The sequence below is a fragment of the Rhagoletis zephyria genome, unplaced genomic scaffold, assembly GCF_001687245.7.
Source record: "Rhagoletis zephyria isolate East Lansing unplaced genomic scaffold, Rhagoletis_zephyria_1.1 Rzeph_scaffold_00584, whole genome shotgun sequence".
Classification (NCBI taxonomy): Eukaryota; Metazoa; Arthropoda; class Insecta; order Diptera; family Tephritidae; genus Rhagoletis; species Rhagoletis zephyria.
In genome coordinates, this window is record NW_016157668.1 from 43,246 (window position 1) to 67,069 (window position 23,824).

Below are 23,824 nucleotides of genomic sequence, written 5' to 3' on the forward strand. Positions count from 1 at the left end.
AAGTTTTTCTTTATTTTTCTAGCTTTTAAAACCGAATTTTTGTGGCACATTTTGCGGCGCACTAGAAATCACAACACTGATGAGCTAAGCTTCGTGACTCTCTTAGAATAGACGGGATAGTCTAATGTTTTCTCAATTATGTTAGCTATTCCAAATAAAAGGTTTCCCCAACGTCCTAAATTGACATGTGTTTTTGCTTATTTAAAAACTGCACGTAATTTTTTCGTAATTTAAATATTTCCTAATCTTTAAATGCGTGAAACAGCTTTTAAAACTTTTTTAAACAGACAGTTTAAGAGGCATATTCTTTATATATTTAAAAAAATCAATTCCTAAACTTTAAATAGTCAATTAGTCATTCTGACAAATATTTTAATTTAAAAATAACAGTGCAATTTTTCAACTACATAATTTAATGCAGTTTCACCCACAGGTTTTCGCCAGTATCAATAATTTAATAATAATAATAATAGATTGGCGCTTACACATATGTTAGTGTTTGGCCGAGCCTCTCCTCTCTCTCTCTCCTCAATAATTTAGCTCACTACAAATAGCTCAACTCATAATCATACATATATACATATGTATATTGTGCAAATACGGGCTTGTTAAACTGGCTATTGATGATTTTTTTCTTGAGCTAATGTTTACACCCGCATTAATTTAANCCTCAATAATTTAGCTCACAACAAATAGCTCAACTCATAATCATACATATATACATATGTATATTGTGCAAATACGGGCTTGTTAAACTGGCTATTGATGATTTTTTTCTTGAGCTAATGTTTACACCCGCATTAATTTAACGCTGACATCCGGTCATAAATTTTGCATATAATGTGACAGTAATGATTGCGGCGTAATTTTAAACTGTTCGCCAGGCGAACATTAGAACTGAGAATAGTTTTACGACCTGTGAGAAGTTATTAAATTCTTAATGTATTACCAAAACGAGTCGGATAATTTGAAATACTCTACTATTTACTATTTTGTTTACTTACAAATGTGTTTATTTTTCTAAATTAACTTTTGTTGATGGTAGCAACTAATTGTTTATTATTTTACATAATATGTACACATGTATTTAACAATGAAAAATGGATTTGAGCCAACCTTTTTTCAATAGCACCTGATTCCGCTGCTGTTACAGCTAGCTGCCACAGGTTTCAGGTAAACTAAAACTGGTTAAGTCTGTAACAGATTCTTCCACATTTATGTCGCTCTCGCATATCGTCTTCAGCTGCGATGCTAGCTTTTGATTTTGTTTCGGTCGTCTCGGAGTACTTTAAAAAAGAGTGCCACTCTTGGCGTCCTAACTTTGCCTCCTATCTATATTATAATCTTGGCATAACGTCATTTGGCATAGTCGTATGTATTTAGCGTGATAGTTTCCCTAAGTTTCATCAAAAGCCTCTTTAAAACCTAGAGAAAGTTTTTGTGTCGATTTATTTTTCCATGATCCTTTCCAGGCACTTTAAAAATCTAGTCAATGAGCAGGACTGTAGCCCCACTGATAAGGTCAAAACATGCTGTTTAATATTGTCTTCTCATTTTTCAAGAATTATAGATTGGCTACATTTAGTTTGGCGTTTATATTTCTAGGACAGTCGGGTCTACGTAACCGGAACCGGATTCCAGCAGCATTTCAAAAACCTCTTTGCGGAATTTATATCCAGTTAAACCAGCAACAACGATATGTAACGACTTTTATACTACAACAAAAACACAAAAATATAATTTCTAAACTTTGCGCGAAATTGACGAAAATTTCAATAAATTTCATGCAAATTTTTACATTTTTAATCGATTTTTTTTTTTGTATATGCAATTCTGTATCCCAATAAATTTAAAGTGCACGCTTGAAGTAGCTAGGACTTACCGTTGATTTTTGGCAATTTTTAATTACGCATTTTTTCTAGTGTTGGGCAGTATCGATACCAAAAGTACTCGGAACTCGATTCTCAAAAGGATCGACAGCACTCGATTTTTAAAAGTACCGATACTGAATACTCCGAAGTACTCGGTACTCACTAAGGAATTCGAAAGTACTCGGAATCTAAAAGAACTCAAAAGTACTAAGTACTGACAAAAGAACTCGAAGGTACTCAGTACTCAAAAATTCTCTGTTCCAATTATCACTTTGATACATGTACTCAGGATACTTAAAAGTACTGAGTTTTATTTACATTTACCGGTATTTAGAAATGATTGTACTCAATTTGAAGTTTCAATAGTTTTCAGGTAGCCACTCATTTGACGTAATTTGTCATTAATATATTATTTTGAAAAATAGCTTACGAGATTTCTACACTAAGCATTGAAATGTTACCAGCAAGTGTATATTTAAAGAAAGTACTCAGTACTCTGAAAAATACCCGTTCCCTAAAAGTATCGATACCAACGAACTCGATCCTCAAAAGTACTCGATATTTCCCAACCCTAATTTTTTTCTGTATGGGAAATATGCGAAACACCTTCAGCAAAAAAAATCTCAGATAACAATTCTATTTTTGGGCAAATTCAAACTAGCATTTTTCATCCCACAAAACAATTCTAAAAAATCTGATTAAAAAGTTGAAAATTTGCATGAAAATTGATTGAGCCAGCCTGAGTTTTGCACAAAGTTTAGCGCTGCAACTAACTTTAGTGTCACCTTTATTTTTATTATGAATATGCCCCTATATTTTTATGTTTTTTTTGTAGTACCTATTTTATAAAAAAAAAATTGGCAGAAAAAAATGAAATAACAATTTGTACATATTGTGAACATTTTTCTGTGCCAATACTTTTTGCCGGTAGTGTACAAATGGCACACGATCTTCAAAGGCGACACAACTCAAAATTACACGTCCGTCACAAAATGCGAAAAACTATTTCTTAGCACAATCCAATCGTATGTGCAAGGGAGCAAGGTAAAGACCTTAGGTTTTTTCAACAAATTATAACAAATATTTGATCCAGCTTTTGCTGAAAGGTAAATAAAAGCTTTGTGTACATTTTTAGTGCATTATCTCAAAAATGCCAAATTTTGAGTTGCGCCAATTTTGAAGATCGTATGTGGTATGTATGTAGCTCGCTTCGTAGCCACAATTTCGACACACCAGTTATTTATGGATAATTCACCGATTTTAATTTAGAGTCGCTGTCTGTGCACGTTTTCACAGTAAACAGCTAATCAATTAACACTTTTTATAAACGTTTTATTGCACATACACACTTACATACTTAGTATGTATATGTATATGTAAATACAGATTTTAGGCCACAAAATACAGACACACAGTATTATTATTATTAAATGCGACGCAATTAGCAAGTTTCTAAAAATTCTAGTAGGTATGTACATATGTACATACATATTTAGGTACTTAGGCCGCTGCAATCGAGTGGCTCGATACTAACACATCCCAAAAATTATAAAGAAAAAGGTTTTTTCTAAACAGCGAACGTCCCTCGGTAGGCAATGGCAAACTTCCAAATGTATTTCTGCCATGAAAAAGCTTCGCATAAAGACCATCTGCCACTCGGAAGCGGCGTAAAACATAAAGTCGCACACCACAAATTGTAATAGAAGCTCGTCCATACCTTAACAAAAGTGTTTTTGCGACAAAACTTTTTAATTAGGTACACTTTAATTTGGAATGAGATATGCAAATGTACATATCGAGCACTAACCGCCAAAATAACGTAAGCGACATTTTTTTTTAATTTTCTTTTTGATGCAGAAATGCAGGAATATTTCTGCATCAAAAAGAAAATAAAAAAAAATGTCGATTTATCTACCACCTACACCACTCTAATATGTGTGTAGATTAGTTGAACAAACAAATAATTTGTAAGCAAAAAACTAAACTGACTTCAATTCTCATATAAAATTTACGATGATCGTTAATTTCTTCATGATCCAATGATTGGATTTAAACCAAATTAGTATGTGACCACCTGTAAGGTAACACCATTCCTTTAAAAAAAGAATTATAGAAATCGGATAACGCGGTCCAAAGTTATGCGGTAACATACATAAAAATAAAAATACAAATAAAATATTCCGACGAATTGATAACCTTCTCCTTTTTGTGAAGTCGGTTAATAAAAAATGGATGAGTTTCTAAAACATGTGTAAGCCGCGCTTCAAAGTCTGGCTTCCTACCATTGCTTATGTTTATTTATAAGAATATTTATATTCGTATATATAAATACATACATATGTATATAGTAACCCAGCCAGCAAGAATACGTACATTTTACGAACAATATGTTTTACGAGGGATTCTCGATCGGTGAAAAGTTATAGAAAGGCTCGTAAACGATAAAACAAAAGCAAAGTAAAAGAAAGAGGCTTGTAGTAATTTGTCAGCACAAGAAAAAATGTTCATTTTGTTGGAAATTTTTCTGCAAACCACAATATTTTATAATATATAATATTCGCATACGATTGCTTTTTCGATCCGTTTACGACTGTTCGTAGGCGCTTGACAATTTCAAGCGAAAAAGTACTCGAAAGCGAATCGTAAACGGCTATCATAAAGGACTTTTAAGCCGGTTTTTCTTCGAGAAAATGTCCAGCTTCGAGTTCGTTTACGATGTTTTTGCTGGCTGGGAATGTTTTAATAATTTCAATTTCGATTCATTGGCTTTCTTGTTTGGCCTTCTCAAGGTGCAAAGTCCGGATCGTTACACTGTCTGGCTTGATTTGTACGCACATACATACTTACATGCTTCTTTGCTTTTCACTAAATGCTTTTTGTATTTTTTTTTTGCATTTTTGTTTTTTCTTCGGTTGTTTTGTTATTGGCAAAGGCAGAGTGGTATATATGTACATATTAAGACAACTTTATATATAAATACTTTATTTACGACAATTGACTTTTTGTAAATAGCTGTTCCCCTTAGGGAAAAAGTCCGGCTACTGAATAAGGCTACAGATTCTAAGAAATGAAAATGGAACGAATTTAATATAACAATAAGCCTTTTTCTATAAATAATAATTAAATACATACGATGGTTCTCCGCAATAACGGTGCAACTAAAAAAAACTCACTACTGTTAAGTCCCTCATACCTCTAATTCTTGTCTAATCCTTATTACTCCTTTTAATAATCCTTGCTACTTACAAGATTAGAGACATGAGTAGTAGTAAGGTTTTTTTTTTAGGTTGGTCGGTTATTGCAGAAGACCGTCGATATGTACATATGTAGTTATGTACCTTCAAACTAGAGGGAAGAAATACTTTTGTCGATCTGTGAAGAGCATACAAAAATGTTTTATCAATATAAAAAAAATAATGAATCTCATAAAACAAATCGATTAATAGTAGTGAGAGAGTAATACTAAGTTCCCACGACATGTAATTCGCTCTCCCATTCGCAATTGGCTCTCTCATTCGTAATTGGCGCCACAATCATCCTTCGAATTACGTAATTCTCCATACAATATTTTGAGAGCGAATTTGTAGATAATTCAGATCCAATTACCAATGTGAATTGCGAACAAATCGCTGTCGTCTCTAATTTTAATCGGAAATTTATCGCACTCAGCTGTCAGAGCAAGAGAGAATAGAAAAAATCAAAACAAAGAAAGGGAGGAAATGAAGAAAAACACAATTAATTGTCAAATCGAATTAGGAATGAGTCGTGTAAACGGGGTAATTCACCAAAGTAATTCGAAGCGAACTACATANCATATGGGTAAAATATAAAAGAATAATGTCGGGAGAATCTAAAAATATATATTCAGGCATTCGGTGCAATTTCAGAAAAAAATTTATAGATTTTATATCGGAAAATTTAGAATTTTTTATGATATATGCTGCTATAAAATTGCTGATGTTTCTTTAAAGTTTTTATATAAAATATCTGAAATTTTCATTGGAAATAACCGTAACTATTTAGCAAATCGTACCGATTTCAAATCGTGCGATTTACTGAACATACCTGATTTTTTTCAGGATCTCTTGGAACCTAACGAAAAATAGCAACCAGCTCTGCACACCCAGCTACCGCTAGAATACTTTATAAATGTGTTTTCAAATGTTCAGTTTAAACAAAATTTCTTACTTTTTCTTGGTAATTTTTTGTTATTGTTTACATTCAAGAGGAAATCCACATTTCGAAAATTTCTACATCATATGGCTCAACAGATGAAGTGGAACTAATATTTAACATCTTTACATTTACTATGACTACCAAATTCCAGAAAATATACATACATACATATCGATACCTGAGTGGAAGATCGACCTGCCAATTCGATCGGTGGCCAATTCGAAAACGCCCTATCTCAGAAAAATTTTGCAAAACGCCCTTGTTCAGAATTTTATTGAAGAACGCCCTATTTCTATCTCAACTGCCGATTCAAAAACGCTCTATCTCAGAAAAATTTTCAAAAACGCCCTCTTTCAGAATTTTATTGAAGAACGCCCCATTTCAAAAATCGATTAAAAAACGCTCTATCTCAACTGTCGATTCAAACACGCTCTATTTCAGCACATTTTCAATGTATTTTCAGCTGATACAGCTTGTTGTCTATGAGAGAAATTCTCAGGAGATTTCATCCAATTTAACCTAACCTTCAACCCAAAGTCAAGCAACTATACACTGTACAATTACATAGCTTCCCACTCTTGTCTTTCACTATCAGCATATTCCTTGAGTTCGATTAAGAATTATTTTTTTTTTGAACAGACGCCAAGTACTTGATACATACTTAATTCGATATGTTGTCTGCAGACAATGCATGTACATATACATTTGCATATATGTACTCGTATATACCATACGTCACCTGAAATGCAAAAAGACGTAACAACATCATAACTGAAATGGAAAAAGTCGTGACTAATATTTTTATTATTTTTTTTTTTCATAAAATCATGTGGGAGTTGTAATTCGATGAAATCCATCATATCAATCAAAAACTGAATTTTGAATTTTTTACTAGTTACGACTTTTTGTATTTCAGCGACGAGATGTTACGTGTTTTTACATTTCAGGTGACGATATGTATGTTTTTCTTTTCCGCTGGATTTCAAAGTTCTCTAAATGGATTTAGAGGTTGTCCAGACGAGAGCTCTCCGCAAAAGCTTATCGGTAGTCGATCGCTATGTATACTTACATACATACGCATGTATATCGCTCGTTTTTACTTAAAGAAGGAGANAAATGCGGTTCACATTTTAGGCTAGTATCTTATTTATAGCAATTTACCTTATCTATTTACAGTTTTTCGTTATCAGCGCAGACAGATTTTATATTTATAATGTAGACAGGCCATATTTTTGTAATTTACAGTCTTATCTGCACTTGCATAAAATACGAATGGATGTCACATACTCCGTCTAGTAGATAGGTACTCAAAAACAAAAAAAAAAATNAAATGTACGCAGAAATGACTCCCTCTTCATGTTAGGTAAAAACTTCCAAACGATATGTCAATTGTGCCCCATAAGAAGAGCCTTTTCTTTTTTCCAAATTTTACTTACTTTTTACACTTGTCAAATCATTAAACTTTGGATATCGCTGGGTATTCTTTTAACTATACCAGTGACTAAAATGGTTAACGTAGGTTTTCTAATCGTTTATCCATCAAAAATCTAATTGCTGAAAACCTAGACAAAAAAGCATGGAAAATTCGGTTCTACTAGTTTTTCCAAATTATTTCATTAAAAATAGGACAGAAGTAAAAATTAGTTCTTTTTAAACCGAACTCAAAAAATTAGGATTAGATTATCAATTCGTCGGAATATTTTTGTATGTATGTTACCGCATAACTTTGGACCGCGTTAACCGATTTTTATAATTTATAATAAGGAAAGGTGGAAAGGTTTAAAGGAGAGGTGGTCCCATACCAATTTTGTTAACATCCGATTATTATCAAATATAAAAGAGCGCCAATGCATAATTCGCCGAGGTGTCTAACTGGTTAAGGCCGTCGTCCCTGGATTCAAATTAAGATTTGATGAAAGTTGTTGGTCATAATTACATTTTACTATTGTACTTTTTATTTTGTATTTAATTAGTTCAGTGAGAAAGTCTTGCGACAAAATTAAACCCGTTTTCCCCGCATTTTTATTTTTATTCTAATTTATTTTATACGCATGACGTTCTTTCAGCGAACGAGCTAACAGAAACAAAAAAAAAACCTCAATTACAAATTAGAACTTTCCGAAAGCGGTTTACATAAAAGTTTATGAAGTTATTCAAAGTTAAAACAAGGTCTAATGCAAATTTGCCTGCGTTCAATATTTATATTGTACTTTCAAAATTTCTATATATGTATGTATATACATACGTTTGCATGCACCCTTGAAATAACATTGACCAATTATAGAATCAATGTACATTTTTTAAATTTTTTTTGCAAATATGTTTATCGCTAATTTGAAAAGCTATTATTTTTTTTTTAGTTATTCGCTCAATACCTTTTTGAGGTTATCATGCGCTAAATCAGGTCGTGGAGTATTAAAAAAAACTATGCGGCTTGGTGTGTGATTTAGGGAAAATAATTTAAATTCCACGTACCTATGTATGTACATAATAAAATGTATACTTGAATCACATATGTATTGCTATGACCATGCCATTGAAGACCACGTTGGGCCGTAAAAAGGGTTGTATAAAGTATTCCATAACTCTTTCCTTAATTTGAACTATAGGCCATGGATTTTATCTTACAAACAAACGAAGCCACAACTTTGTACCGGTTTTACTGGCTATAAAGACAATAAACTGCTGGAAACTTTGCTATTGTCTGGATGTTGATTAAATCAGCAATATTTATTTATTTACTTTTCTAATTTTTCTGAAAGAAAAACTTTGTATATTATAATTTGAACAAATATCGAATGTACGTTAAGTTTTTAGGTTATAAATTCCTCATTTCTAGACTGATAACTGCTGGTCGTGAATTATAATAAACATAAAAGAGAGATTAAAAAAAAGTATTACGTAAGCATAGGCGGTGAAGAGGGAATAAGAACATAACTTACTTTTGCATACGAAGGAGGTGTAGGTTTTAAAAAAATTACTAAAATTCTGTTTACCTAATACATACTTGGAGACTTTTATTTTCATGCGAAAAACGTATACATTCATACATACATATGTATGTCTGTATGCATGTACGTATGTATGTATGTAAGGCTATACATCTTTTACACATTTCAAGGCCATACAAATTATTCATGACAAATTTCATTTCAAACAAAAATTTCACTCGCTAGCAAACTCGGATAAGTTATTGAATTACTAATGTGTTTGCCTCGTTCGTTTTTTTTTCATTTCCTTTGTTAAATTTTTTTGTCGTTTAACTTGTCCTTTGCAACTCCAAATGCTGCTGTTTTGAGAAACCGGTTATTTTCAATGCTCCTTAAAGCTACAGCGAACACTAGCTTATTTTTTTTATATTTATGTATGTATATAAGCAGGTATTGCAATAAAAGCTGTAATTCTTTGCAATTTCAAACCTTTTAGCAACCGAGTGTAAAAATATAAAAAAATATCAAAAACTCGTGTGTAGATTTTTTTTTAGCCGCGAAATTAACTTACATACATATATGTATTGCATTTTGAAGAGTAATTCTGCAAAGTTTATTGTGCTATGTGAGTTAAGCGTGTCAATAAACTTATATACATATGTACGTGTTTTTGTCCGAATTATGCGAGCGCTTGCAGTAATCGTATGCAGAAAAATTTGCTGATATNGTATGTAAAATACTTATTCTGGTGGGTGAACTCCTAATAAACGATCGAAACGGGTTTAATGAACTTTTTGTATGTGTTTGAGTAGGTCCCTGTATAGTAAGTTCACAACTTAAACCGCCAGGTGGCGCTGGAGTCGAGTTATTACTCAAAATCGTATTTGTGATCTGATTTGACTCATATTCGAGATATATACATATGTACTGGTAACGATAGGGGCAATACTATTGCAAAAAAGATACGCAAGGTGGTGCTGAAGCCGAGTTATTGCTAAAAATCGTCAATTCGGAGGTACCAGGGATCAAAGTCAAATTACTCCCATTAAAACAACCATCAGAACCATTGCGGTCCTTGCTTTACGGTGATTAAACAAAATGTGGACCAATGATACTCACCAGTTTGGAAATTGCCACCAACTATGCTATACAGATTCAAGGANGAAGAGTAATTCTGCAAAGTTTATTGTGCTATGTGAGTTAAGCGTGTCAATAAACTTATATACATATGTACGTGTTTTTGTCCGAATTATGCGAGCGCTTGCAGTAATCGTATGCAGAAAAATTTGCTGATATGTATTTATAAAAATAGGAATAACAATTTTGAAATTTTTAAGGAAAACTAACAAAAAAAAACTTTTTAGATTAACATAGAAAATGCCTTCAGGGGTACTCTAAATATGCAAAAGTTTTTTTTTAATATACATAGCTTTGAAATTTGATAGAGAAAACTAACGTAATACGTAAGTATGTAAAAAAAACACGTTTCCTAAAAAGGGTCATATAGGGTATAGGACCGCTCTGAAATTTAATTTGAAAAGTGTTTCGCTTCTACAAAATTTTGAATTTTGTCAAAAAATCACAATCGAGATAACAAATTGGCTCCCAACAGGTTTACCTAAATTGTCAAATTACTTAAATTGGCCCTATGAATCTACACTTTCACGACCAGACCCATTATTACGAGTACCTTTGTTGGGTATCGGCTTGTTCTTATTTTAATTGATCTCTTGTACATGTATCTTGGTAAAACTATTCTTATACCTAGATGTTCTTTGTCTACCTCTATAGACAGGCTTTAAAGTTAGTAGTTTTCAGTTGAGTCGCTAAAAACCACACGGCGACTTGCACGCAAGCTATGCATGGATGCAGAAATGCATATGGTTGGTTGTATGTCCAATAGGGTGGTCCAAAAATGCATGTGAAAAAGTAAAGTCGGAATTTTAATGCTCTCACGCCCTATTTATACAAAAAAAAATATACCCTTATTTTTTATTTTGAAGTCAAAAGATATTTAGAGGTCGCTCAAAGCGGCTAAAATTGTCCATGTATTTTATATGGGGAAAAAACAACTTTTCGTAGAAATGGTATAGAATAATCAAAAATCAATATTTTTCTACCAGAGATTCCCAATAGTAATACCCAATTGTTTATTTAACCATTTTTTCATTGCAACTATAATTTATAGGTCCGCCAGAAACCCACAAAAACCCCGAAAAATGCAAAGGGGGGCGACCAATAAAAAATCGTTATTATAAGAAATGGTTAAATAAACAATTGGGTGTTATTATTGAAAGTCTCCTGAAGGGAGCTTTCCGTTCGAAAAATGTTGACTTTCAAGAATTCTATACCCTTTGTACGAAAAAATTATTTTTCCCGTATAAAAATAAATGGAAAACTTTGCGCGACCTCTAAATATTTTTTGATTTCAAAATAAAAAAATAGGGGTATACTTTTTTTCGATATAGAACCATCCTAGGGGGTGAGAGCATTACAATTCCGACTTTACTGTTTTTGGACCACCCTAATGTGCAAGTAATGTACATNGGACAAATGGTTTTGCGGTGAGCCACAATTATTGTGGGAATGCAGAGGTATAAAAAATATTTAATTAATTGGCCGTTGCATGCGCGTGCCATAAAGGGTTATCCATTTAGCGTTTCCAAAAGTAAGCGTAAATAAAAGACACATACTTTTCAAGTACTCACAGTTGGAGCTTTGTCGGCATAAAACGGAAATTAGCGTAACTCCTCAGAAAGCAGTCCAAAGGTGCTGTGCTGGACTTTAACTGGTTTGAGGTTTTATTCCCAATGTAAAATACGTCATAGTGTACTGTAAGGTAGTACCAATTCTTGAAAACGTCAAAGGATTGGCAAATTCGGTCTTCGGCCGAAACGAGCAAAATTATCCTTAGGAAATCCTTCAACGATCCAGTTTCTTCTTATTTTTTAAACTTTTACCTATTTCTAGCTTAATTGGATGATTATGTACACCATAATCTCCTCTTAAAGTGCGAGACGTAGCCATTTTTTTATTCGGTCTTTACAATTTTGACTTGACTTGCAATCCAATACATACATACATACTTATCTTTGAAAATGGCCGACTATTAACTAAAAGCACATTATGTTCATTTAGTTTGACGGCTATCAGCTTACAGTCCTGCTTTTTCGAAACCAATACCCCGAAATGGATAACCCTGTACATTATATGCATACTGTACATTTTCATTCATTTTTATGGCGGTGGATATAATAAGGGTACTCGTATATACGCGCAAGTTTCATATTTGGGCAATTGGGCAACTTTGCGCCATGTGTTTCATGAGGCCAATTTTTTTATTTTATGCAATTTCTGACATTTAATTATTTGAACAATTGAAACTCAAATTTGAGTAAATATTTAAGAGTTACCGCAGTTATTTCCATGATAAAAATATAGCAAGGTAGAACCGTTCTCTCAATTTGTCGGCCATGATTTTTTTTTTGAAGTTTGCCAACATTTTAAAATCATATAAAAGTGAAAATAAAAAAATAAAATTTTTCGAAATTGTTGTTGCTTGAGATTGAAAAGGAAAATGTGTGTGAGTAAATTTAAAAATTAAATTGTTTGAAAACGTCAAGAATTTTAAAAGTGACTCTCAGCGGTTCTACCTTACTATATTTTTATCATGGTTATTTCGAAAAAGCGTTGAGCACAAACCAAAATGAATGTAAACAAAATAGCTGATTGAGGGTTGCACAGCACACTGCGCAAAGGTGCGCTACAAAATTGCCGCGCAAAGTTTCCCTTTTTGTGCAATAGGCTTTCCATACAAATCTTGACATTTCATTTGCGAGGGTTTAAAATTGCACAGTTTGCCCAGTTTGCGAGAGTTATGCGCTTTTAAATGAGTACCCTTAATGTAAATCAGCTGTTTGTTAATATTTATTGCCAAGCATGCAAAAAAATGTTAATACGTACGGATAAATGCAGTTGTGCAGTTGTTAAAATAAAGCTACTGGAATCTTAAGTAAGATGTTGAGTAATAGGCGATATAGAAAAGAAAAATGCAATAAAAAAACATTAAATTGTAGATACATAAGCACATAAGTACATACATACATACATTTAATATGTTTATGTTAAATGGTTCGGCTATGAATGTAGGCAAAATTACGCCTTCAATTCATGCTGATAGCATTTGCTCCAACTAACCACTTTAGGGTGGATGCATCAAGTTCTGAAAATTTTTGTTGGGCGATATTTAACAATGATACAAACTATTTAATCGGAAAGCATACGGGCTATAATGTGGATCCACATAATTAAAGTGTACAATTTTGCTCTTTCAACTTTGTGTAGCTACAGATAATTTGATAAGCACTATTTTTAAAATGTTTATATTCACATTATCATATGCAAAATCACACATCGTAGGACAATCATTTCCAAGTAGTCGCGTGATATTCTAGTTTTGAATGGACTACTGAAGCTACAAGCATTGATAACCTTAAAATTAAGTAAGCATTGATGACATTCAACCTCATTTTGATAAATCGTCCCCTGAGTAAAATATTGTCGTATGTTAGGCACGTACGTATGACGCTTACGACAATCTTTTACCCAGACGACGAAATGCCTTAATGTTAGTGTGTAAAATTTGGTAAAAATAGAGAGCGCACTTAAACTTGTTGTTGCTTGCCAGGCCTAAGTGTATTTAAAAGCAATTCGATTCCAGTAGTTAAAAAGAAACGTACATAATTAGCACCTCTTTAAGTCTCATTTTTTTCGTTTTTATGTAGTGTTCTCTAGCTCGCTACGCCAAATAATAATATTTATTGTTCCATGGGATCTACATAGATCTGGGAATTCAGCACGAACGATAATGGCAGCATGCTTCGGCTTATTAAAAGTAACATTCGGGCCATGGACCCAACTTTTAATAAGTTTTAGTACAATTTTCTTTTAAAATACATGCATATATTGAGATTTTCGGATTTGAATTCTCATATAAAAATTTAAGATTATCGTTAATGTCTTCATGATCCAATGATTGGATTTAAACCAAATTAGTATGGGACCCCCTGTGAGGTAACACCTTTCCTTTAAAATTAAAACTTCCTAACAGAGTGCATGATGGTACACAACTCCTCTTCTGTTGGACAATTCTGGTCGCTCTTTCTTGATTTCTTCGTTCCGTTTGATGGAGTTGTGCACAGTGGAGGACCTAATTGATCGTTTAGTCAGGATGTAGCAGTTCATGAAAATGAAAAATTACCTTCCAATCCGAACAAAAACTCAACAAAACCAGGCTTTGAAGACGTTTGAGGAGGTTCATCGGTCTTTGACCAGGATCGCTTGCGTTGTTTATTCTCGTATCCAATCCAGTTTTCACCTTCCGTAATGATTCGCTTCAAAAATGGTTGAATTCCGTTGCCTTTCAGCAGTGCTTCACTGATAGTCAATCAAATTTCTGTGGGTTCAGCCATGTAGCTTGCAAACTTCGAGCTTCTCTAAGTAGTCTACTCTTTTTAGATGAGAATGGACTACATATTTCTTTCTAATGCTTCTGATTAAAAAGTTTGAAATTTGGGTGAAAATTTGCGAAATTTTTATAATTTTTGTACAAAGTGTGAAATCTGAATTTATATGGTGTTTGTTGTATAGCCAGCTAGACATTAATAAAAAAACTAATAAACATTAAATAAATAAAAGACAAATAGCCACAACCGGTCAAAATAACGCACTCCTATTATTTTGTGGACAACTGTGAGAGCCCAAGGTTTACTTTGGTTTAGGGATATAAGATATTTATTTTGCATTTTTAATGGGAATCATGGAAAACAGAATTTCACAGTGATAACGTTTGTAAGACTTCGTTGCCAAAAGTCAAATTTAATTGCTCGAATCGTAATAAATAATTACCAGAAAATTTTTACGAATTAATTCCACGAATCTACGATTTTTCTATGCAAATTGCAATAAAAAATTTATAGTTTTTTTATGTGATCATAGGAGTCAGTTGGCTTTAAAGTTAGTATAATTTCAGTACTAATAAAAAATTTCAATTTATTTTATAAATATTAAATATACGTTTACAAATTGTATTATTTTTATACCTTTCCAGACAATTTCGGATACCCGCTTACATCGCTCCAACCGGTACTTCTTTAATTATCTACACTGTAAGTGCCATACAGATAAGAGAGCTCAGAAATTAAAACCCAAATCTACATAGTATAGTTGAATTTGATTACCGTTTACAGAGCCAAGAAACATCAATATGTTCATACCAGTTGCCCAATCGGCCTTCAGGGCTTTGAGACAATCTACACCGCGTGTTCGCATCTTTCTGATCAACAAAAATGCCTACTCTAGTCAGGTAAATTAAAAAATTGCGATAACTTAAAAAATAGTAATGCATAAATAAACACCAGGCTTCAACTAAATCTTGCTTTGGAGCTGAGCTTACCTCACTTTATTTTTATATCTCCATCTCCGTGCTTCCAGGTCGAATACAAACCCATACGCTCGGTGCTGGTCGCCAATCGAGGCGAGATCGCCATTCGTGTCTTCCGTGCTTGCACAGAGTTGGGTATCAAATCGGTCGCCATTTACTCGGAGCAGGACAAAATGCATATGCATCGTCAGAAAGCTGATGAGTCGTATATTGTAGGCAAAGGTTTGCCACCCGTTGAAGCCTACCTGAACATTCCAGAGATTATACGTGTTTGCAAGGAGAATGATGTGGATGCTGTGCATCCTGGTTATGGTTTCCTTTCGGAACGTAGCGACTTCGCCCAAGCTGTTATTGATGCTGGCATCCGTTTTATTGGTCCCTCACCGAAAGTGGTCCAACAGATGGGTGATAAGGTGGCGGCACGTGTTGCAGCCATCGAAGCGGGTGTACCAATCGTGCCAGGCACAGATGGACCCGTCACAACGAAGGAAGAAGCAGTGGAATTCTGCAAGAAACATGGTTTGCCAGTGATTTTTAAGGCTGCCTTTGGTGGTGGTGGTCGTGGTATGCGTGTCGTACGCAAAATGGACGAAGTCGAAGAAATGTTTCAGCGTGCCAGTTCGGAGGCGAAGGCCGCTTTCGGCAATGGTGCTATGTTTATTGAAAAGTTCATCGAAAGGCCGCGACACATTGAAGTGCAACTGCTGGGCGACAAGGCGGGCAATGTTGTGCATTTGTTTGAGCGCGACTGTTCGGTACAGCGTCGTCATCAGAAAGTGGTTGAGATAGCGCCTGCGCCGCGACTACCCGAAGAGACACGCAATAAGATGACCGAGGCAGCAGTGCGTTTGGCAAGACATGTTGGCTATGAAAATGCCGGTACTGTGGAATTTCTTTGCGATGAAAAAGGCAACTTCTACTTCATTGAAGTGAATGCCAGGTAAGACTCATTGGTCCAGAAATATGTACATATTTCCAGAGCAATATTTCAAATTTGAAAACATATATTTAAATTGTTTAGATTGCAAGTGGAGCACACGGTAACTGAAGAAATCACCGGAATTGATTTAGTGCAATCACAAATTCGTGTGGCCGAAGGTATGACTCTACCCGAACTTGGCTACACACAAGATAAGATCCAACCGCGTGGTTACGCCATTCAATGTCGTGTCACCACCGAAGATCCAGCCAATGACTTCCAACCCAGCACTGGTCGCCTAGAAGTATTCCGTTCCGGTGAAGGTATGGGCATTCGTGTGGATAGTGCTTCCGGTTTTGCAGGCGCCATCATCTCGCCTTACTATGATTCACTGCTCGTAAAAATTATCTCGCATGCCAGCGACTTACAGAGCTCAGCAGCTAAAATGAATCGTGCTCTACGTGAATTCCGTATACGTGGTGTGAAAACGAACATACCATTCTTATTGAATGTTTTGGAAAATCAGAAATTCCTGCATGGCGTCTTGGACACCTATTTTATCGATGAGCATCCTCAACTGTTCAAGTTCCGTGTTTCGCAGAATCGTGCGCAGAAATTACTGAACTACATTGGAGAAGTGCTTGTTAATGGCCCACAAACGCCGTTAGCAACCAATCTGAAGCCGGCTGAGATTTCGCCACATGTACCGGAAGTGCCATTAGGTGAGTAGAGATTTTGTGCCACACATTCATTTAAATGATATCGTAAGTAGTTTACTGCTTTAATGTGTGAAAGCGTGCTGATTTAAAGATGCAAAAGCAAAAATCCTTTCATATCCTCACGAATTCATATCCTTCCTCTTCCCGCACTAAACATACTTTATTAATATTCATAATATTTTAACTACTTCTTTCTTAATTTATTTGTGAAATTTATATCGTACTATTTGGATTTTCTTCAATTAACACAAATTAACCTAAAAACTAGCATAAAAAATTTAATCTGCAATGTTGCCGAGGTATTAGATTTTCATACCGTGCACACTTCGATGCTTTTACGAAATTGAATAAGCAAATCGGTAAAGCAATGAAAATAATGCTGGGATGTGAAGAATTTTTTCACAATTTTCTTTAAGAAATCGTAAAGAAATTTCTTTCATATGATTTTCTTTGAAGATTCGTAAACACTTGTTATAGAATTCGAATACTATTAAAGATTTCGGGAACTTCTTTTTGCAGGGAGTCTCAGCAATGGGCTAAGAAACCAAACAAAATAAAATGAAACTTTCAAAGACAATTCTCTATAAAGTATTTATTTATTTTTTTTAGGGCTGCACTAATTGCATACTTTTATTTTTACTCTTACATGCTGTCTCCATTCGCGTACAGCCATCGTAGGAGATCTGTCAGTTTGATCGCAAGCGAAATGCTCATCGCAGAGAAATTTGTGTACTTGGGCATTTCATCGCAGAAGATTTAATTTCAAAAAGTGCTTACGAGTGCACGCAAAAGTAGCTTACTCCATGTTGTTTTGAGCATTGATTTTACAGAAAAACGCAACTTTATAAAAATTCAAAGTTGTTTTAAAGTTTAAGTTGTTTAAGTTGTTGAGCTGTGGAACTAACTATTTGACAGTTTCATCGCCTGTGGTAGCTCGCAAGCGATATCTGTTGCGATTGCGATGAGCAGTCTCCGCAAGCGATTCGTCGCACGAGATCTATCGCAGCAGATGAACAATCGCTAATAGAGACAGCAAATTAAGAAAAGTAAATGGTCCTTAGCAGATTCGCTTGTTTGGCGAACACATACATAATGTGAAGGTATTTCTATGGATTTATTTGCATCCCAAATATTCACTATATAAAGCTTTTATTTGTCAACACTTTTCATTTTACATTGTCATTCATTTTAATTATTTTTAAATTGTTCATGTCCTTTCCTTAGATTTTCGAAAAACTTCGTGTCCTTATCAACCATTCTCTATTTCATTTTATGATGTTTAGTATTTAGAAATTCATAAATATTAAATTACTAAAAATTTTCAATATTAATAATTTTGTAAACATACATACATATGTATTTTTATGTTCGGGTTTTGAATTTTATGTACATCGCTCGCAGTTTGAACTTAGCTCAAGCATTTTCTTTCACATGCATCCTTCCCCGAATTTTCAACTACAGTGAAAGCCCTCACAGACGCACGCTCTAATAAGCGGACATCTTTTATAAGCGGACACATTCTTGGGAACGAAAAATGTTTTGTTTTTTCCATACAAAATGCTCTCCCGTACACGGACTTTCCGATAAACGGACGCGGACACTCGAAACATGTCTAGTCATGAAAAAAAAAACTCCCATAAACGGACGCGAAGCTCTAACAAGGAGTCAATTTTTTTTTTTTCAGTCATATGTTGACTCTTGTGCTTGTACATACGTATATGTACACAAGAACATACGTCCGCATTCAAAGATATTTTCTTTTCTTTCTCATTTCTCATAGGCGGACAAAAAGTAGGTGACGATCGGTGTCCGCTTATGGGAACTTTCACTATATTTTGAAACCCTTTAGCACTCTAATGAGTATTAGCTTTTTTTATTTTTTTTTTAATATTTTCATCGTTTCTTTTTCATTAAATCACATTTTCGTCGTCTCTGTTGTTTTTTGTTTTTGAAAGCGGTTTTGTCTATTCTGCTTGCTCTCCATTCTACCTTAATTAAGTTAACGCTTTCACTTGTTCATGTCCTTTTTCTAATTATGTTGATTTTCAAAATCATGAGATTTCCAACTCACTTTCAAAACTGGGATATTGTTTCTTATCGGCATTTGCATACAATGACAAACAAAAGTATTGTCACAGAGATAATTTTTCGCGTGAAAATTGCCTTGATTTTTGGCAAGTTTTTTGCGGACGGTGTTATTACTTTCTTTCATACAAAAAAATGTCCACCATACTTTGTATGGCAGAACCTGCGAGAAAAAATTGCCAAAACTCAACGCGATATTTTGGATCTTCAGACTTGCACTTTGTTATACATACTAAAATTAAATGGGCTATAAAACTGCATACTTGGAATTTTTCTATAAAATACAATTGAAAAGTTGCATTTTCTTGAGTTTTGCACAAAGTTAAAAGATTAAATTTTTGTGTTTTTTGTTGTAGTTTGAACTATATTTTTATAAATAATTAGCGAAAAGAAATTATAATAAAAAACTTTGCATGTAAATATTGCAATACTTTTGTTCGTCACTGTATATAAAAATTTACTTCGATTTTCACAATGATTGGCTTTAAATATGGGTACATATATTTTTCTAACTGTCCTCTATCTCTTCTCGGCAATTCTGGTTTCCTATCCTTAATTCCCAGCTCCATTTGCATATCTTTTATCTAGTTACTGCCCTTCTCTCTTATACTCTCCATTAACATTATAAAATGCTTAGCCAGATTGCTTATCCGCTTGACCTTACCGCATACTGCCTAAATTCCTTCCTCTCGTCCTATCTCTGCGCGCTTTGAATTTACATATGTAAATCTTAAAATTATCGGCATACATATATACAAATATATACTATTTATGTATCGTTACCTTAATATAGAAAGGCCCTATCTCACACCGTCGCTGAAATACAAAAGGCCGTAACTAATTAAAAATCCGAAATTTCCTTTTTGATTTATTATGAAGCATTTCATCGAATTATAAGTAACAGCACATCAATTTAAGCAATAAAAATTTTTTAGTTAGTTAAGGTTTTTTGCATTTCAACGACTATATGTGTTAGGGCCTTCTATATTAAGGTAACGGTATGTACATATGTCTTCTTTTGCTTACTTCACTTTTTAATTTCTTTAATGTTTCTTATCATTTTACGAATTTATTTTCTTTATTACATCGTATGATTAATCTAAAAACAAATGAATAAACAATATTTTATTTGGAAACCAAAATAAAAAAAAAAAAACAATTGCAAATTACCCCATTTTGTAACATCACCGAAAAAAAAAAACAAAAAAACTCACATGATCATGAAAACCATTCGAACTTTGAAATTGTGATCACAATCACTCGAAGACCTGTCTCCCGAGGCAATTAGCCGTGAAGAGCGCGGGGAAGCCAAAGGTATGTTTTGAATCTGCTACTACAACTACTACTTTTCGAATTTTCATTCTTAATCATGCTATATTATATATAAATATATGGTGTGTTTATCTACATACATAAAATACATACATATATATATGTGAATAGGTGTATCCGCATACGCCTTTTCGAATATAATAAGACAAACCCTAATGACCTTAAAACCAAATTTGCATATCACAATCCACTTACATTTACACCATATACATATGCACATACATATGTATGTATTTGGTATTCAAATTGGCCCACATATTTGTAAAATTTTTGTAGGTTCACTGATCTTAAAAACACTATACCGATTTTATAAGTTTTTTCGCTTACTTTTTTCATTGGTTTCTCTGGTACTTGTTAGTACTTTCTCAATTCCATTATTTACAATTGGTTCTTACTTTATTTCTTCGTTCTACAATCTGTTTTTGGGTTTGGTTAGCCGACTTGATGATATCAGAAGCGATACCATGAATAATTTTATAATATATAGTGTAAATATGTACATATTGTTTATTAAACTCTTGTTTTCTGTATTTTTCTACACGTTTGCGATTCGTTTTTGTTAAATTGCTTCAGCTTAGGCTTTAAGCTGCATTCGCAAGCGCAAGCGCATAACTCCGACTTATATGGCAGTGGCGGCACTAGTTCAAAATTTTCATTATAAAGCCTTACTCTGTGAATGCTAATAGCACTTTTATTTGCCAGTATCGGCCGAAAATAAGTCTCCCTGTCATATATTTCCGAGTTATGCTTTATTTGCTTTTTTTTTTGAATTTTTTGCTAATTTAACTGAAATTTTGTTTTAATAACATCCCATAAATTTTCTTAGTCACCGAACCACCAAAGGGTCTACGTCATATTCTAAAATCAGAGGGTCCCGAAGCATTTGCAAAGGAAGTACGCAGCCGTAAGAACCTCATGCTGATGGATACATCATTCCGTGATGCTCATCAATCATTGCTGGCTACACGTGTCCGTTCTCATGATCTGCTCAAGATCTCACCATATGTTGCACACAAATTCAATAACCTCTATTCGTTGGAGAATTGGGGTGGTGCCACTTTCGATGTGGCCTTACGTTTCCTACACGAATGTCCCTGGGAGCGTTTGGAGGAAATGCGTAAACATATACCAAATATTCCATTCCAGATGTTGTTGCGTGGCGCCAATGCTGTTGGCTACACAAGTTATCCAGACAATGTGGTGTATAAGTTCTGTGATCTAGCGGTAAGTTAAATATTTTTTTTAATTCTAAAAAAATATACGGCAACACACGCAGAAAATGTTTACATTTTTTCTTAAAAAAAAAAATAAAACAAATCGAAAAAATTTGTGAAAGCTTGCACTATATTAAACTTAACTATACACTATATTAACTTGCACTATATTAACTTAATTTCACTTAGGGCCAGTTTTTCAGTGCAGGTTAAAAANTATTTTTTCTTAAAAAAAAAAATAAAACAAATCGAAAAAATTTGTGAAAGCTTGCACTATATTAAACTTAACTATACACTATATTAACTTGCAATATATTAACTTAATTTCACTTAGGGCCAGTTTTTCAGTGCAGGTTAAAAATTACACCAAGTAAACTGCGCTTATATTTAAAGCTGACTGAAATTTTATCTAAGTTTAAACCGCGAATAATTTTTTACGAAAACTTTTCTATACTTTATTTCAGGTCAAAACCGGCATGGATATTTTCCGCGTTTTTGATTCCCTGAATTATTTGCCCAATTTGATTTTGGGTATGGAAGCTGCTGGCAAAGCAGGTGGCGTCGTTGAGGCAGCTATTTCTTACACTGGCGATGTAAGTGATCCGACACGCACTAAGTACGATCTCAATTACTACACCAATTTGGCCGATGAGCTAGTGAAGGCGGGCACCCATGTACTTTGCATCAAAGATATGGCTGGCTTATTGAAGCCACAAGCGGCCAAGTAAGTTGTATATTATATCCTTATTCGGCTTTTTTCGATTTTTTAAATCAATGGTAAAGTTATATGTTAAAAATCCAATTGAGCACCTTTAAGATTTACACTCCCTTTTATTACTCTTATTTTCCTCCCCGCTTCCAGGCTACTTATCACTGCCATACGCGACAAACATCCCGATATACCCATTCACATTCATACACACGACACTTCGGGCGCTGGTGTTGCTTCCATGCTTGCCTGTGCCGAAGCTGGTGCCGATGTTGTTGACACAGCTGTCGATTCAATGTCCGGCATGACATCACAGCCTAGTATGGGCGCTGTGGTTGCATCGCTGCAAGGTACACCGCTCGATACGCAATTCGACTTGCGTGATGTCTCCGAATATTCAGCCTACTGGGAGCAAACGCGCACACTATATGCGCCATTCGAATGCACCACCACCATGAAGTCGGGCAACGCTGATGTATACCTTAACGAAATACCCGGTGGTCAATATACCAATTTGCAATTCCAAGCATTCTCGCTGGGCTTGGGTGATTTCTTCGAAGATGTAAAAAAGGCATACCGCGAAGCAAACTTGCTATTGGGTGACATAATAAAGGTGACCCCATCGTCAAAGGTTGTTGGTGATTTGGCGCAGTTTATGGTGCAAAATAAATTAAATGCTGATCAAGTGCTTGAACGCGCCGAGGAATTATCATTCCCCAAGTCGGTGGTTGAATTCTTACAAGGCTCTATCGGTATACCACATGGTGGTTTCCCTGAACCTCTTCGTTCACGTGTACTCAAAGATATGCCACGCGTTGAGGGACGTCCGGGCGCTAATTTGCCATCGTTGGACTTTGATAAGCTGAAAAATGATCTAAAAGAATCTCATCCACACATTAGTGATCGCGATGTTATGTCAGCGGCGCTTTATCCTGCAGTGACCGAAGATTTCATGTACTTCCGTGAGAATTATGGACCAGTCGATAAGCTAGATACACGCATTTTCCTTACTGGACCGAAAGTGGGTGAAGAATTTGAAGTTACAATTGAACGTGGTAAGACATTGAGCTTGAAGACTTTGGCAATGGCTGAGGATCTGACGGCGAATGGTGAACGTGAGGTATTCTTCGAAATGAACGGTCAACTGCGATCTGTGTTGATCCGCGACAAGGAAGCCGTGAAGGTAAGTAAAAAGCGCATGAAGCTACCTACGTAAGTACATATCGATGGCTGAGTGGAAAATCGACTTATCTCGGCAGCCAGTTCGAAAACGCTCTATCTGAAACGGAAATACATTGAAAATGTACTGAATGTGATAGGACGATTTCAAACTGGCTGCTGAGATAGATCGATCTTCCACTCAGCCATCGATACCCATATGTATGTAAGAACATTAGACCGTACCACCGTGCAAGCAAACAAAAAAG

General features: G+C 34.6%; 1 protein-coding gene across 8 annotated transcripts in view; it reads left to right on the plus strand.

Moving 5' to 3' along the window:
• PCB (Pyruvate carboxylase) overlaps nt 1–23,824 on the plus strand; it is a 42,300-nt gene that overhangs the window by 16,153 nt on the left and 2,323 nt on the right. For 6 of the 8 annotated variants that reach the window (XM_017612849.1, XM_017612850.1, XM_017612851.1 and 3 more), the window contains 8 exons: nt 15,087–15,144; nt 15,226–15,341; nt 15,470–16,359; nt 16,441–17,060; nt 20,409–20,456; nt 21,301–21,698; nt 22,153–22,412; nt 22,551–23,580. In XM_017612849.1, coding sequence (XP_017468338.1) covers nt 15,243–15,341; nt 15,470–16,359; nt 16,441–17,060; nt 20,409–20,456; nt 21,301–21,698; nt 22,153–22,412; nt 22,551–23,580 — 3,345 coding nt within the window. In that variant the 5' untranslated portion in view covers nt 15,087–15,144; nt 15,226–15,242. Of the gene's footprint in view, nt 1–1,677; nt 1,701–15,086; nt 15,145–15,225; nt 15,342–15,469; nt 16,360–16,440; nt 17,061–20,408; nt 20,457–21,300; nt 21,699–22,152; nt 22,413–22,550; nt 23,581–23,824 lie in introns of those variants that run through there. The other 2 variants (XM_017612856.1, XM_017612857.1) reach the window with 2 other exon arrangements.